A 15,658-nucleotide genomic window follows, 5' to 3' on the forward strand; every position below is an offset into this window, starting at 1 on the left:
AGCGGGCTGTGTTAGATGCGCCAGCTGGGAATCAAACCCAAGTCACAAGAATGGGAATCTTGTATGATACCACTACACCACTGGTGCTGCTGGGGAGCTCTGGCTTGTGTCCTTGAAGCAAATTCACAAGACCTATAGAAAGCGTCCCATGGGGCAAGATGATGTCTTAATGATTATCCTTATTAGTCTGCAGTCGATCTGCTTAATACGTACCTAGCCAATCACTACATCACAGGTGCAGAGACAATCAGTATGAAGGCGAACACGATTTCGTTAACGTGTGCCCATTTACAAGTTCAATGAATGTATACATAAATAAAGCAGATCTGGGTTTTCCTCTGAAACATTAAGGACTGGTTTCATAAATGCGTCCATAAGTCCATAAACGCCACGAGTGCAACGTGCAACTCTATTGTAGCTGCTGTTACTGTACGATTCATCGTGATACGTGTGTGTTTTATTTCAGCTGTAACTCGCCCTGGTTAAGCACGTCTACGGTGTAATTTAAAAATATTACAGAAATTGTCGTTTGCAGTTACAAATCTGTAGTAAGAGTAATACGTTAAGGGAGTCATGTTCAGCAATTTAAAATACAAATCTACTAGCACATATCTTGATAAAGATTACAATAATAACAATAATAATAATACATAGCAAATATTTATTTTAGTGTTGCACATGGAAAGTTTTCTTACAGTAACTTCTGAATATAATGTTGTCTATACCCTTTTAGCTATTCGTAATATCTCTTAACAGAAACTTGTATATTTTTAGCTGTCTCCAATCATCTAAAGCATACAGAATAAGACAGCCACAAAAGTCCTTTCCACACCAGGCTCTATCGCTCGTAGTGTTGCTTTCTGTCACTGTCTTTAAAACGAGACACAAACCAAACCCACAATCGCTCCGCTCCTCCCACATCAGGGCGTGGACTTCCGACACTGGCCTGGTTTTCCTGTGGCGCTTTATTAGAACAGCAAGAGATAACAGTATGTTTCTGTCTTTATTCGACCGCATGTGTGGGTGTAACTTTGTAATTGTTTAATGAGGTCCTGCAACGTTTGGGGTGAAATGCAAAGTAATCTAATAGTAAAGTAACTAATTACTTTGCCCAGAGAGTAATAAGTAAAGTATCTTGTTACTGTTTATATGAGTAAAGAATACAATGTAATACATTTCTTTTTGTGAGTAACGACACCATCACTGCTCTTTTCTATCTCGTTTTGCATGTATGTTTGTTGTTGACAGAGATACAAAGTTTGAGAAAAGACAGGCTGGCATTGGGGATGTAGCTCAGTGGTAGAGCGCATGCTTTGCATGTATGAGGTCCCGAGTTCAGTCCTCGGCATCTCCAGACTGTCTTTTAATGGAGCCCGTGCACTATGTCATTGGATGCACATAGCAAGTACCGAACAAATCGGGAGGCCGTGATTCATCGGTCACACTAGCATGGGCCTTTTCGGCACTCTCTCCCAGCATTCGTCCGAGAAACAGCGTGTGTATGTATTCATTGTGAGAAGTGAAACAATGGGCCGGATTGCAAGCTGGTTCTGTATACACTCACCTAAAGGATTATTAGGAACACCATACTAATACTGTGTTTGACCCCCTTTCACCTTCAGAACTGCCTTAATTCCACATGGCATTGATTCAACAAGGTGCTGAAAGCATTCTTTAGAAATGTTGGCCCATATTGATAGGATAGCATCTTGCAGTTGATGGAGATTTGTGGGATGCACATCCAGGGCACGAAGCTCCCGTTCCACCACATCCCAAAGATGCTCTATTGGGTTGAGATCTGGTGACTGTGGGGGCCAGTTTAGTACAGTGAACTCATTGTCATGTTCAAGAAACCAATTTGAAATGATTCGACCTTTGTGACATGGTGCATTATCCTGCTGGAAGTAGCCATCAGAGGATGGGTACATGGTGGTCATAAAGGGATGGACATGGTCAGAAACAATGCTCAGGTAGGCCGTGGCATTTAAACGATGCCCAATTGGCACTAAGGGGCCTAAAGTGTGCCAAGAAAACATCCCCCACACCATTACACCACCACCACCAGCCTGCACAGTGGTAACAAGGCATGATGGATCCATGTTCTCATTCTGATTACACCAAATTCTGACCTCTAGCATCAACAAGGCATTTTCGCCCACAGGACTGCCGCATACTGGATGTTTTTCCCTTTTCACACCATTCTTTGTAAACCCTAGAAATGGTTGTGCGTGAAAATCCCAGTAACTGAGCAGATTGTGAAATACTCAGACCGGCCCGTCTGGCACCAACAACCATGCCACGCTCAAAATTGCTTAAATCACCTTTCTTTCCCATTCAGACATTCAGTTTGGAGTTCAGGAGATTGTCTTGACCAGGACCACACCCCAAAATGCATTGAAGCAATTGCCATGTGATTGGTTGGTTAGATAATTGCATTAATGAGAAATTGAACAGGTGTTCCTAATAATCCTTTAGGTGAGTGTAAGTGCGCAGGCTGTAAGATTTGGGCGCTTTAAACGGCACGGTGTACTTGAACATCGTCATCATCACGTTGACACACATGCCATCTAAAACGCGCGTTGTCTTTACTTGTTGGCTTGAAGTTAAACACAGACCGTCGTCAGAACAAGGGAATTAGCGGTGACAGGTGCCAGGTGTGATACATTGGAGGCACACGCACTAACACCGAGCTCATTGGCTCTACTAAGCTACTAAAAAAGAAGTGTTAACCAAGCACCGACCGATGCGTTTTCTCCCACTGAATTGTGCACCTCGAAAGTCTACCAAATGCAGACTCCTTAAGCAAAGCATTGTCCCCCACAGGACACCGACTTATATGTAGACCCTCCCTCTCTCCATAATCAATCCATCAGCAAGGAACGGACCTAAATTCATGAGTAAATTACACATGCATTCAAAGCAATATGTAGAGCACGCTGTATCGGATATGCACCACTACTACTACTACTACTACTACTACTACTACTACTACTACTACTACTACTACTACTACTACTACTACTACTACTACTACCAATAATAATTTAAAGAGGAGCGTTTCACCACCCGCCTTGAAAGCAGCGAGCTCTTGTGGCAAGGGTAGCACGTCTGACTCTAGATCACAAGGGTGCGTGTTCAAATGACGTCGGGGTCAGTGTTTTGTACACCAGCAGTAACCAGTAAACTAAGGTTGCATGAGTAATTGCACAGCTGACAGTGTAAAGTGCTTACCACCTTGTCGTTGATCTTGCAAAAAGGTAAACAGAAGTATTTTCAAGTTGCCACAGAGAGAGACCGGAGAGTACAGGTGAGAGGTAGCCATCTTGTTGTTTGACTAGTTTCAGAATAGTCTTAGCATTGCTCATTTTGTTTTAAGTTTGCCTTAAATTGACGTTAGCATTGTCTGTAGTTTGCCTAAATTGAAGCCAATTCAGTTCAGCTGCTGAGTTGGTGAAAGTAAACAGGTTGTAGAAGGGAGTTTCTGTCTAGGACTAGCAGGAATTCTGTTGCAGGAGGAGCCAGGTGGGGCCAATTAGGTGTGAATTGGGGGTAAAACCTAGGAGAGTTGAGACCTTAGAGCAGGACAGCGTAGAGAACTGCTGGGTTACAGTAGGTCGTAACCGCAGAAAAGGGCGTGCACACCCCGTAGAGACACCCCAAGAGCTTGAATTGCCCAACAGGTTCCAACTGCTGGACACCGAGTTGGACAGTGACAGCTCAGAGGGTGATGGGGGGCAGTTGAGCACCAGAGCACCATGGTGCCCAATCCCCCCCCAGACGAAGGAGGTAGGTATAGTAGGAGACTCAATTCTTAGAGGTGTAGATCACACAGTGTGTTCTAGTGACATGGAGACCCGCATTGGTATCTTGCCTGCCTGGTGCTCAGGTTGCAGATCTCCCTAAACTAGTAGACGGGCTACTGGCCAAAGCCGGGGGGAATCCACTGGTCATGGTCAGGGAGACAGGCAGAGATTAGAAAGTTTAACACGTGGTTGAAAGCTTGGTGTAGGGAAGAGGGGTTTAGGTTTATGGAGCATTGGTCTTTCTTCTGGGATAGATGGGACCTGTACAAACCGGACGGTCTACATCTAAACAGAAGGGGGGCTAATGCATTGGAAGAGCGTATGTGCAGTGAAATTGAGAAGCATTTAAACTAGGAACCAGGGGGGCAGGGAACTATGACAATGGGAGATGTTCCACTAAGGAAAGGAAACCAAGGGAAACTGCCAGTAGGAAAGTCCTGAAATGTTTGTACCTCAATGCCAGGAGTATAAGGAACAAGATGTTAGACTTGGAAGCCACAGTGCTGGTGTGTGACTATGATGTTGTAGGAGTGACAGAAACATGGCTTACAGAAAATGATGGGGATGAATACAAGTTGGAAGGATACACACAGTTTAGGTGAGACAGGCAAAATCGAAGAGGGGGTGGGGTAGCATTATATGTGAAAAATGACATTGAGGCAGAAGAACTTGTATTAGATCCCAGTAACGGAACAGAATCTTTGTGGGTGAAACTTTTGAACAAGAGATCTGGAGGATTAGCGGTAGGAGTGTGTTACAGGCCACCAAACTCAGATATTCAGAAAGATGCTGCATTGTACAGTGTAATCAGGACTGCATGTAGCAAGGATGTGGCTGTTATAATGGGGGATTTCAATTTCCCAAACTTAGACTGGGAAAGCCCAGTGGGGACTACAGAAGCAGAAATGGAAATGGTTGAGATGGTAAATGACTGCTTTCTAACTCAATTTGTTAGGGAACCAACCAGAGAGAGCGCATGTATTGACTTGATCTTTTCAAATGACCAAGATAGAGTCAGGGGGACAGTAGTTAGAGAACCAATGGCAAATTGTGATCACAATATGGTTGTCTTTGAGGCATTCTTTCAAAAAACAAGGTCCAAGTCTAAAACAATGGTCTACAATTTTAGAAAAGCAAACCTTGAAGGTATGAGACGGCACTTAGAAGAGGTAGACTGGAGCACACTGGATACAGAGTTAGTTGAAAATGCATGGGTATATTTTAAGAATATACTACTCGAGGCTCAGGAGCAATTTGTACCAAAACTTAGCAAATTGAGGAACAAAAAACATTGGCCAAAATGGTATAATAGAGGTATGCAAAAAATATAAAGAGGAAGACAATGTTGTATAGTGCATACAAAAGGGATGGTGACGAAACAAAATACATAGAATATGTTGAGCTGCAAAGAGATCTTAAGAAAGGGATCAGGAAAGCAGAGAGGGAATTAGAAAGAAACATAGCTCTTGGAGCTCAAACCAATGCAAAGAGCTTTTTTCAATATCACAACAGCAAGCGGTTAATAAAGGAGGAGGTGAAACAGATAAAGGGCAAAAACGGAGGTATCTTGGAAATTGAACAAGATGTGGCAAATATTCTAAATGAGTATTTCACAGAGGTTTTTACAAAAGAAAAAACAGATGACATGCCACAGGTTGACAATCAGTCCAGTCAAACCCTAAGAGAGATCAGGATCAATGAGGAGGAGGTACTAAAGGGACTAGCAGAATTAAAAACAAACAAATCACCTGGGCCAGATGGGATAATTCCAACAGTACTTCAAGAAAAAAGGTGGCTCAGCAGATACAATCTTGGCAGCACAGGCTATTCAGAGGAACTTAGATAATATTCAGTTGTGGGCTGACACCTGGCAAATGAAATTCAATGTGGACAAGTGCAAGGTAATACATGCAGGTAACAAAAATGTCCACTATAATTACACTATGGGAGGTACAGATCTACATGAAGTAACGCATGAGAAAGACCTAGGAGTCTATGTGGACTCCTCACTTTCTCCATCCAAGCAATGTGGGGAAGCAATAAAGAAGGCAAACAGAATGCTAGGGTATATTGTCAAAAGTGTAGAATTTAAAACAAGGGCAGTAATGTTAAGACTGTACAATGCGCTAGTTAGACCTCATCTGGAATACTGTGTACAGTTCTGGGCACCACACTTCAAAAAGGATATTGCTGCCTTAGAGGCAGTTCAGAGGAGAGCAACCAGACTTATTCCAGGTCTTCAAGGGAAAGTCCTACTCGGAGAGACTGAGGGAACTGAACCTTTTCACCCTGGAACAGAGGAGACTACCCGGGGACACAAATGGAAATTGGGCTTCAAGGCATTCAAAACGGAAAACAGGAGACACTTCTTTACACAGAGAGTAGTCACAATCTGGAATAAACTTCCCAGCGATGTGGTAGAATCTGAAAGTTTGGGAACATTTAAAAATGGTCTGGAAAGGATCCTTGGATCACTTCGATATTAATGAACACCAAACGAGCACGATGGGTCGAATGGTCCCCTCTCGTTTGTTAACTCTCTTATGTTCTTAAAAGGGTCTGAAGCAGCATGAAAGAGCACACTAGGCAGCTGAGAACAGACAGAGAGGGAAGTGTATATTGCGTAGGCCGGGAATCGAACCCAATATCTCACTGTGGTCGAACATGATTCCAGGATTGCAAAGTGGCAGGCAATTCGTTTTCCAAATTGCAATCGGTGAACATTTGGGAAGCCCTGCGTTATCTGCAGTTTCCTGTTCCTGAGTGCGGAAGGAAAATGTCCATTAGCATCTTTCCAGATTGCACTTTATTCAGACCTTTCCGAAATGAAACAAAACCAGAGTTGAAACATAACAGAGGATGGTTTCGAACCATCGACCTCTGGGTTATGGGCCCAGCTCGCTTCCGCTGCGCCACTCTGCTCCTTGGGCACTCATCTACCTGTTAACGTCACAGCCACTCCTATATTGCATATTGCAAGCAATACAAGTTTGCAAAGCCCTGCGTTATTTCCACTTTCCTGTTCAAGACTGCACACCGAGCTTCTCCATGCGCTGGAGCAGCTTTCCAGGTTTCAGTGCCTTCACATTTCACCCTGTATGTGCTGTGGGAAGCATCATGTCAATTGTTTTGTACTAAGCGGATCGGGGCTCAGTCTGAGCTCAGATCCGAGCTTAAAAATGACCGTGCTTCTGAGCAGCTGGGACTCAAAGCCACACTCCCTGGCTTAGGAACCCAGTGTCTGATCCACTAGGACACGGGGGCTCAGCCAGACAGTATCGGAAAATGGAAATAAATAAATTAATTAATAAATAAAAAGATGCGGCGCGTTACACAATAGACACCAGGTAAAGAAGTGAATAGTCACAGGAACTGTCACGTAAGCTCCTCAATTTGAAAGGGGCACATACGAACTCCTGTGAAATAACACGAGATGGATAACTACCCCTTCTCTGCTGCAGCAGAATGTGACTACCTATTGCGCAGATTATTGCGTCAATCGATTCGAAAAGAGGGCTGGCATTTGTCACCAATGTGCCTCGTTTTATTTCTGAAATATAACTCCCTGAAAATATTGTCTGTGTTTTTGAAATTGAAAACCTCACAAAGAAATGATCCAGTCAATTGCTAAAGAAAAGTCTACCTGCTGCATTCTGGAATGAAGAAAAAAATGAGATGACAAGTGCAATCAAAGCAAGAAAGAGAGCGGGCTGTGTTAGATGCGCCAGCTGGGAATCAAACCCAAGTCACAAGAATGGGAATCTTGTATGATACCACTACACCACTGGCGCTGCTGGGAAGCTCTGGCTTGCGTCCTTGAAGCAAATTCATAGAAAGCGTCCCATGGGGCAAGATGATGTCTTAATGATTATGCTTATTAGTCTGTTGTCGATCTGCTTAATACGTACCTAGCCAATCACTACATCACAGGTGCAGAGACAATCAGTATGAAGGCGAACACGATTTCGTTAACGTGTGCCCATTTACAAGTTCAATGAATGTATACATAAATAAAGCAGATCTGGGTTTTCCTCTGATACATTAAGGACTGGTTTCATAAATGCGTCCATAAGTCCATTAACGCCACGAGTGCAACGTGCACACTTTAGTTCAGTTATAACCTGCTCTATTGTAGCTGCTGTTACTGTACGATTCATCGTGATACGTGTGGTTTATGATTCTACCAATAATAATAATGATTAAGGAGGAGCTGACAATACAGATGAATTGCTCATGAAACAGACTTCCTTTACTTCTGTAGCACGTATTGCAGTAAACATATCGTCCTCTGACAAAACAAACGCCCTGACAAGCTCGTTGAGCAAGCGATGCTCACGAGGGGCATTTCAACCACGTTAAGTAAATCAACAGGGTTCCAGCAATTAACGCCTTTTCCAAATGAATTCCAGACAATGCAGCTGCCCTTAGCTTTAACAATGGCTTGATTAGGTGGAATATGTGAAACAATGAATTTAAACTGCAATTTGAAAGCTATAGGCACTTCAACTTATGTGAACAACATGATACAAAAATGACAGACCTAGCCCTCTAATTCACTGGATATAACAAACACATTAATAAATGTATCCAGGCATTACACACAACATACAAGCAGCAGATACCAATAGGGATGATTCAGCTGGATGTGTTAATTGAGAGATCGCCATAGCAGCTGTTTGTTATTTATGTCTAGCCCTATATAGAGCAGGAGCAGTGCCCTAGTGATTATCACTTTCCGGGCTAGTGTGTCTGTGAGTGAACTGGGGGTTTAGTGGTTATTGCAGAGGCATTGCAGTGCTGTTGTTTAATCCTCTCTTTCCAGTGGCGTTGTCACGTGCTTGTTCTGTGTGCAATGAAGCTGATCTGCATTGCTCTCTGCCTCTGTGTAGGAGTATTATTCCCTACACCGGTCTTTGCCGACAGTGACAATGAGACTTCAAAGGAATCCTCCGATATCAAGACGCTGTCCAAGCACTACCGCATTCTCCCCATGTTCATCCAGGCGTCGGCTCCTCTGGTAGACCCAAAGAAACTCCGGCCGGCCACTGGCAGCAAGCCCATGCCGGATGACCTGAGGCGCATCCTGTTCCCCGGTGACAACCTGCGGAAAGGTGTGCATCCCAAGAAGGTCCAGAACCGAGGCGTTGCAGTGTGGGGAGACTACAGTAAGATGTACGTGGCAGTGCATAAGAACATCAACGGCTTCAGGTGCAGGCCTTCGGAGCTCATGCTGGGGAGCTGCGCCGTCCGTAAGACCACTGAGCACTACTACTACTTCATCTACGGGCTGAACGAGTGTGGGAACAAGCGATCGGTAAGTAGCCGTGTGGTTTCACAGATTTGCACTGTTCCATGCTATGTGTTTTCTGGGAAGTAGTGATAGCTGGATAGCCGTGATGCTGGTTCCTGTATCTTATTGGCTCATCCCTCTTCCATGGTGTCAAACTTAATCCTGTAGATCATTAATGGCCGACTGGTGTACTCCAACACTCTGCGCTACTCCCCTCCAACTTCTTCACACCCAGTAATCCGGGGTGTGTCCTTCACTGTGCCCATCCAGCTTGTCTACAACCGGTATGGATTTGTTTCATCTGAGCAGTAATTGGAGGCAATTGGCTGCCTCCTTCCTGATCTGCTCTGCTGTACTGCCTTTGCAGGTTTCACTATTCCTACAAGATTGGCTACCAGCCCACATTCCCCCAGCATGGCAGCACCCTTCCAGGCATGGACAAATCTGCCTTCTTCAGAGAGCTGAAGAACAGACATGGCTACATCCTGGTCACCACCAATGGTACGGTATCTGTAACTTTGCTGGCTGCTTGTGGAGGGGGTGTGTGTGCATGGATGCATAACCCTGCCCTGCTTCCACAGAGCAGTGGATCAGACTCTCCCCAAAGAACATCTACTACCTGGGTCAGCCCATGTACTTCCAGGCCACAGGCTACTTTGCCACTGAAGGGCAGCGGCTGTTCATCCAGTCCTGCTATGCCACGGCCTCTCCAGATCGGCACTCCAAGCCCAGGTTCACCGTGATTGACAACTTTGGGTAAGGCCGTATTCTTGGTGGCTTAACCAGCTTTCACCCCGTCTTCTGGTCAAGATGCCAATGTCTCTGCTTGCCCACAGGTGCCTGGTAGACAGCAAGGCTGATGGGTGCCAGTCCAGGTTCGTGCCGTACACGAGGAAGGACGTTCTCCGCTTCACCATCGACGCCTTCCTGTTTCAGAAGACCCTGTCCGAGGTATCCAATGCATGCTGCTACGATGGAACCCACTGTGTGACTTTTCAACCATTGCTGAGCCAAGATCTATAGGAAGCCTTTTCCCGAGGATGTGGGAGAACCTTTTTATAGTGACTTGAAGCCAACCCTCCCTGTTTGTTGTCTGCTCCCCTTCAGCATGTGATGACTGAGCTGTACATGCACTGCACCATGACTGTGGCAGAACATGTGACTCCAGGCACCAAATCCTGCACCTACAACCGAAAAGCTAAAAGGTACCTCTATTGCAGCAGCCTGCTGCTAGGGGGAAAAAAACAGGCCTGTGACCCTCTCCTCTTGTGAACAGGTGGGAGGAGCTGTATGGGAACCATGCTGTGTGCACGTGCTGTGACTCCAGGTGTGCTGGGGACCGTGCGGAAGGTGGGTGTACTGGTGCTATGAATCTTGCCTCCGTTCTTTGACTGTCTTGCGAGTACTTCGACTTGCACTCCCTCTATACCCAGCATGCAAATGGCTCCGATTCTGGCACTGCAGGATTGTTTGCTCCATATTGTATTGCTTTGGCTTGGCTTCCACACACGTCCTATTGGCTGTTTGTGTTCTTAATCCGTTACTCCTCAAACCTTCTGCATCTGTATCTCCACCAGGTCAGAGGAGCGGCCTAGTGACCAGTCACCTGCTGCCCTTGGAGCATCCCGGTGCTAAAATGGACTCGGCGGAAGGAGCCCATTGGTCAGGGGAAGATGTGGTTCCAGGATTGGGGTCCCATGCTGAAGGAGAAGCTAGGCAAGTGGACTCTCGGCCAGAGGAGTCTGCAGCAGTTGACGGTCCACCAGCGGTAGAGGTGGATGCCTGGGATGACTCTGAAGAGAGAACCGTGGCATCGGAGGACTATGCAGCTGAACTGTTTAAAGGTGAGGAGTCGTCTTGGGTGAGCTTTCAGGATGAGGATGAAGATGAGCGAGGGGAGTTCCATAGAGAGGAGACTGACGAGGAGGATGAACGATTCCCAGTGTAACAGGATGGCTGGCAGGTAAGGGTCTTCCTCTCCTAGTGCTCCACTGCTTTGTTGCCCAGGCTACAGTGCTCATCTGCTCCTTCTCTCCCCAGGTCCCGGAGGAATTCCAGTGTCTGCTTGTTGCAGTGGAACCAATAAACCTTCAAAATGCATCTGGGTCTCCTCTTTATTCCAATGCACAGCTACCAGTACTTCTGACATGAGGTCCCTATTCTGAGGCCCTGTCAAAGGTGTGCAGTGGCCTATGATGACATGGGCTGAGTCCAGTTTATTGTAGACTGCATGTGGCACAGGGTTCTACCTGCATGTCTTGACACCTGTTCTGATATTTCAGACTTGCTGCCGTTGCTGGTATTCCAACTGATGGAGGTTATGGGGACCTTTTTCTACAAACAGTAGTGCTTGATTAATTGGAGTCCATCTATAGCCAACCTCTCTGACGCTCAAAGCAATCGCTCAGTCCACAACCCTAGCCGGTACTTTTGCATCGGTATCCTTAATATTCTATCCTCAAAGGCTGCTGTCTCAAAAGAGTGAGCGGTGAAGGAGCTGGACTCGAAGTCCAATGGGGTTGCCACCGTGAGCAACATTTGAACCTGTGTGGGTGCAAGCATCTCCTTCATTGTTGTTGCTTGTTTCTAGCTGCTTTCCTGGTGGTGGTTAGCGTTCTTTACCTCCCCTAGATTCTTTCACATGATTCACTCTGCAGAGCGTGGCTGTCAAAATGGTGTCCAAACATTTTTAATGCTCTCTCTCGTTTAACACTTAGTAGACGAGGGGTATGAATTGGATTAAATGAAATCTAAACCCTGCTGTGTCAAGTGAGAGAAATACATCAGGCAAGCACAAATCTATGGGCTGCCAACTGTAACCACCGAGCCCTTTTGCTTCAGAGTGTCCTTTTTCACAGACTGTATTTTTCCAGGTTTAATAAATCCTTAAGTAGTTTACCCACATTTCTATATAATGATAAATCTCTACATTTTGAGAAATAGTTTGACTAAATGCTTAGTTTGCAAAGCCCATATTTTGGATGTATCTACACCGTTAACTTTGAAATAAATATTTAACCTGATCTGGGAGACCCCAAATAAATCTATAGCTTTGCCCCATCGTGCCTGTTTTGGTGTCTATTTAATAATGAAGTGATCCAAGGATCCTATCGAGTCTGGTTTTGAATGTTCCCACATTTTCAGCTTCAACCACATCACTGGGGAGTTTTTTCCAGATATGTGCCAAAAATCTGGGGAAAGAAAATTAAAATTTCTTTCAACATTGATTGCTTTGTGTAGTGTCGTTTTCAGCACAGTCCTCAAATCCTGTTGTCCTTGTCGCCAGAACGGGTGAGTGTGTGTTCCTGGGTGGTAAAAAAAATCCCTTGTCAGAAGTGGGATTCAAAGCCAAGCCTCCAAAGGAGGCCATCCTGACTTGATTTGCTGTGTTCATATTAAGAAATTCCCTATGTCTTGAACAAAAAATAATAATTTTTCAATGACTGTGTTCTGCCAGGGCTTCTTTCACTTTGACTTCTGGGATCATGATACCATTTCACAATTGGCTGAAATAGCTCATTTGGGACAGTGTTAAACTGAAGAGCTAAAGGTCCCTGGGTTGATCCTGAGTGTTGGCATTTTACAAGGAATTTCTTCAGAAAGCACAAGTAACCCTTATATTGCACAGGTGTGCAGATCAGTGTGGTAGAATTCAAAAGGAAAGGAAATGTTGCTGCACCTTAAGTAGCTCCCACTCGTGAATAGTTACAGGAATTGTCACATCCGCTCTTGAACTTGAAATGGATGCATACGAACTCCTGTGAAATAACACGGGATGGAATACTACCTTTTCTCTACTGCAGCAGAATATGACTACCTATTGTGCAGATGACTGTGTCAATCGTTTCCACAAGAGGGCTTGTGTTTGTCACCAATGTGCCTCGTTTTATTACTGAAATATAACTCCCAGAAAGCATTGTCTTTGTGTTTTTGAAATTGAAAACCTCACAAAGAAATGATCCAGTCAATTGCTAAAGAAAATTCTACCTGCTGCATTCTGGAATGAAGAAAAAAATGAGATGACAAGTGCAATCAAAGCAAGAAAGAGAGCGGGCTGTGTTAGATGCGCCAGCTGGGAATCAAACCCAAGTCACAAGAATGAGAGTCTTGTATGATAGCACTACACCACTGGTGCTGCTGGGGAGCTCTGGCTTGCGTCCTTGAAGCAAATTCACAAGACCTATAGAAAGAGTCCCATGGGGCAAGATGATGTCTTAATGATTATCCTTATTAGTCTGCAGTCGATCTGCTTAATACGTACCTAGCCAATCACTACATCACAGGTGCAGAGACAATCAGTATGAAGGCGAACACGATTTCGTTAACGTGTGCCCATTTACAAGTTCAATGAATGTATACATAAATAAAGCAGATCTGGGTTTTCCTCTGAAACATTAAGGACTGGTTTCATAAATGCGTCCATAAGTCCATAAACGCCACGAGTGCAACGTGCAACTCTATTGTAGCTGCTGTTACTGTACGATTCATCGTGATACGTGTGTGTTTTATTTCAGCTGTAACTCGCCCTGGTTAAGCACGTCTACGGTGTAATTTAAAAATATTACAGAAATTGTCGTTTGCAGTTACAAATCTGTAGTAAGAGTAATACGTTAAGGGAGTCATGTTCAGCAATTTAAAATACAAATCTACTAGCACATATCTTGATAAAGATTACAATAATAACAATAATAATAATACATAGCAAATATTTATTTTAGTGTTGCACATGGAAAGTTTTCTTACAGTAACTTCTGAATATAATGTTGTCTATACCCTTTTAGCTATTCGTAATATCTCTTAACAGAAACTTGTATATTTTTAGCTGTCTCCAATCATCTAAAGCATACAGAATAAGACAGCCACAAAAGTCCTTTCCACACCAGGCTCTATCGCTCGTAGTGTTGCTTTCTGTCACTGTCTTTAAAACGAGACACAAACCAAACCCACAATCGCTCCGCTCCTCCCACATCAGGGCGTGGACTTCCGACACTGGCCTGGTTTTCCTGTGGCGCTTTATTAGAACAGCAAGAGATAACAGTATGTTTCTGTCTTTATTCGACCGCATGTGTGGGTGTAACTTTGTAATTGTTTAATGAGGTCCTGCAACGTTTGGGGTGAAATGCAAAGTAATCTAATAGTAAAGTAACTAATTACTTTGCCCAGAGAGTAATAAGTAAAGTATCTTGTTACTGTTTATATGAGTAAAGAATACAACGTAATACATTTCTTTTTGTGAGTAACGACACCATCACTGCTCTTTTCTATCTCGTTTTGCATGTATGTTTGTTGTTGACAGAGATACAAAGTTTGAGAGAAGACAGGCTGGCATTGGGGATGTAGCTCAGTGGTAGAGCGCATGCTTTGCATGTATGAGGTCCCGAGTTCAGTCCTCGGCATCTCCAGACTGTCTTTTAATGGAGCCCGTGCACTATGTCATTGGATGCACATAGCAAGTACCGAACAAATCGGGAGGCCGTGATTCATCGGTCACACTAGCATGGGCCTTTTCGGCACTCTCTCCCAGCATTCGTCCGAGAAACAGCGTGTGTATGTATTCATTGTGAGAAGTGAAACAATGGGCCGGATTGCAAGCTGGTTCTGTATACACTCACCTAAAGGATTATTAGGAACACCATACTAATACTGTGTTTGACCCCCTTTCGCCTTCAGAACTGCCTTAATTCTACATGGCATTGATTCAACAAGGTGCTGAAAGCATTCTTTAGAAATGTTGGCCCATATTGATAGGATAGCATCTTGCAGTTGATGGAGATTTGTGTGATGCACATCCAGGGCACGAAGCTCCCGTTCCACCACATCCCAAAGATGCTCTATTGGGTTGAGATCTGGTGACTGTGGGGGCCAGTTTAGTACAGTGAACTCATTGTCATGTTCAAGAAACCAATTTGAAATGATTCGACCTTTGTGACATGGTGCATTATCCTGCTGGAAGTAGCCATCAGAGGATGGGTACATGGTGGTCATAAAGGGATGGACATGGTCAGAAACAATGCTCAGGTAGGCCGTGGCATTTAAACGATGCCCAATTGGCACTAAGGGGCCTAAAGTGTGCCAAGAAAACATCCCCCACACCATTACACCACCACCACCAGCCTGCACAGTGGTAACAAGGCATGATGGATCCATGTTCTCATTCTGTTTACACCAAATTCTGACCTCTAGCATCAACAAGGCATTTTCGCCCACAGGACTGCCGCATACTGGATGTTTTTCCCTTTTCACACCATTCTTTGTAAACCCTAGAAATGGTTGTGCGTGAAAATCCCAGTAACTGAGCAGATTGTGAAATACTCAGACCGGCCCGTCTGGCACCAACAACCATGCCACGCTCAAAATTGCTTAAATCACCTTTCTTTCCCATTCAGACATTCAGTTTGGAGTTCAGGAGATTGTCTTGACCAGGACCACACCCCAAAATGCATTGAAGCAATTGCCATGTGATTGGTTGGTTAGATAATTGCATTAATGAGAAATTGAACAGGTGTTCCTAATAATCCTTTAGGTGAGTGTAAGTGCGCAGGCTGTAAGATTTGGGCGCTTTAAA

At 44.5% G+C, this 15,658-nt stretch overlaps 1 protein-coding gene and 5 non-coding genes across 6 annotated transcripts; 3 read left to right on the plus strand and 3 right to left on the minus strand.

The window, feature by feature from the left end:
• Positions 1–16: 16 nt before the first annotated feature.
• trnag-ccc (transfer RNA glycine (anticodon CCC)) lies at positions 17–87 on the minus strand. The gene has a single exon. It is a non-coding gene; the product is annotated as a tRNA-Gly (tRNA).
• A 1,195-nt stretch (positions 88–1,282) lies between these two features.
• Positions 1,283–1,354, plus strand: trnaa-ugc (transfer RNA alanine (anticodon UGC)). The gene has a single exon. It is a non-coding gene; the product is annotated as a tRNA-Ala (tRNA).
• A 5,299-nt stretch (positions 1,355–6,653) lies between these two features.
• Positions 6,654–6,725, minus strand: trnam-cau (transfer RNA methionine (anticodon CAU)). Its single transcript has one exon. It is a non-coding gene; the product is annotated as a tRNA-Met (tRNA).
• Positions 6,726–7,523: 798 nt separating this feature from the next.
• On the minus strand, positions 7,524–7,594 carry trnag-ccc (transfer RNA glycine (anticodon CCC)). The gene has a single exon. It is a non-coding gene; the product is annotated as a tRNA-Gly (tRNA).
• A 921-nt stretch (positions 7,595–8,515) lies between these two features.
• Positions 8,516–11,193, plus strand: LOC136767271 (zona pellucida sperm-binding protein 3-like). The gene is made up of 9 exons (XM_066721054.1): positions 8,516–9,117; positions 9,262–9,377; positions 9,461–9,594; positions 9,675–9,849; positions 9,930–10,044; positions 10,201–10,298; positions 10,370–10,443; positions 10,671–11,056; positions 11,134–11,193. The coding sequence occupies exons 1-8, from the start codon at positions 8,656–8,658 to the stop codon at positions 11,039–11,041; spliced, it is 1,545 nt and encodes a 514-aa protein (XP_066577151.1). The 5' UTR covers positions 8,516–8,655; the 3' UTR covers positions 11,042–11,056; positions 11,134–11,193.
• Positions 11,194–14,423: 3,230 nt separating this feature from the next.
• Positions 14,424–14,495, plus strand: trnaa-ugc (transfer RNA alanine (anticodon UGC)). The gene has a single exon. It is a non-coding gene; the product is annotated as a tRNA-Ala (tRNA).
• Positions 14,496–15,658: the final 1,163 nt, after the last annotated feature.

This window comes from Amia ocellicauda, chromosome 14 (genome assembly GCF_036373705.1).
Source record: "Amia ocellicauda isolate fAmiCal2 chromosome 14, fAmiCal2.hap1, whole genome shotgun sequence".
NCBI lineage: Eukaryota > Metazoa > Chordata > Actinopteri > Amiiformes > Amiidae > Amia > Amia ocellicauda.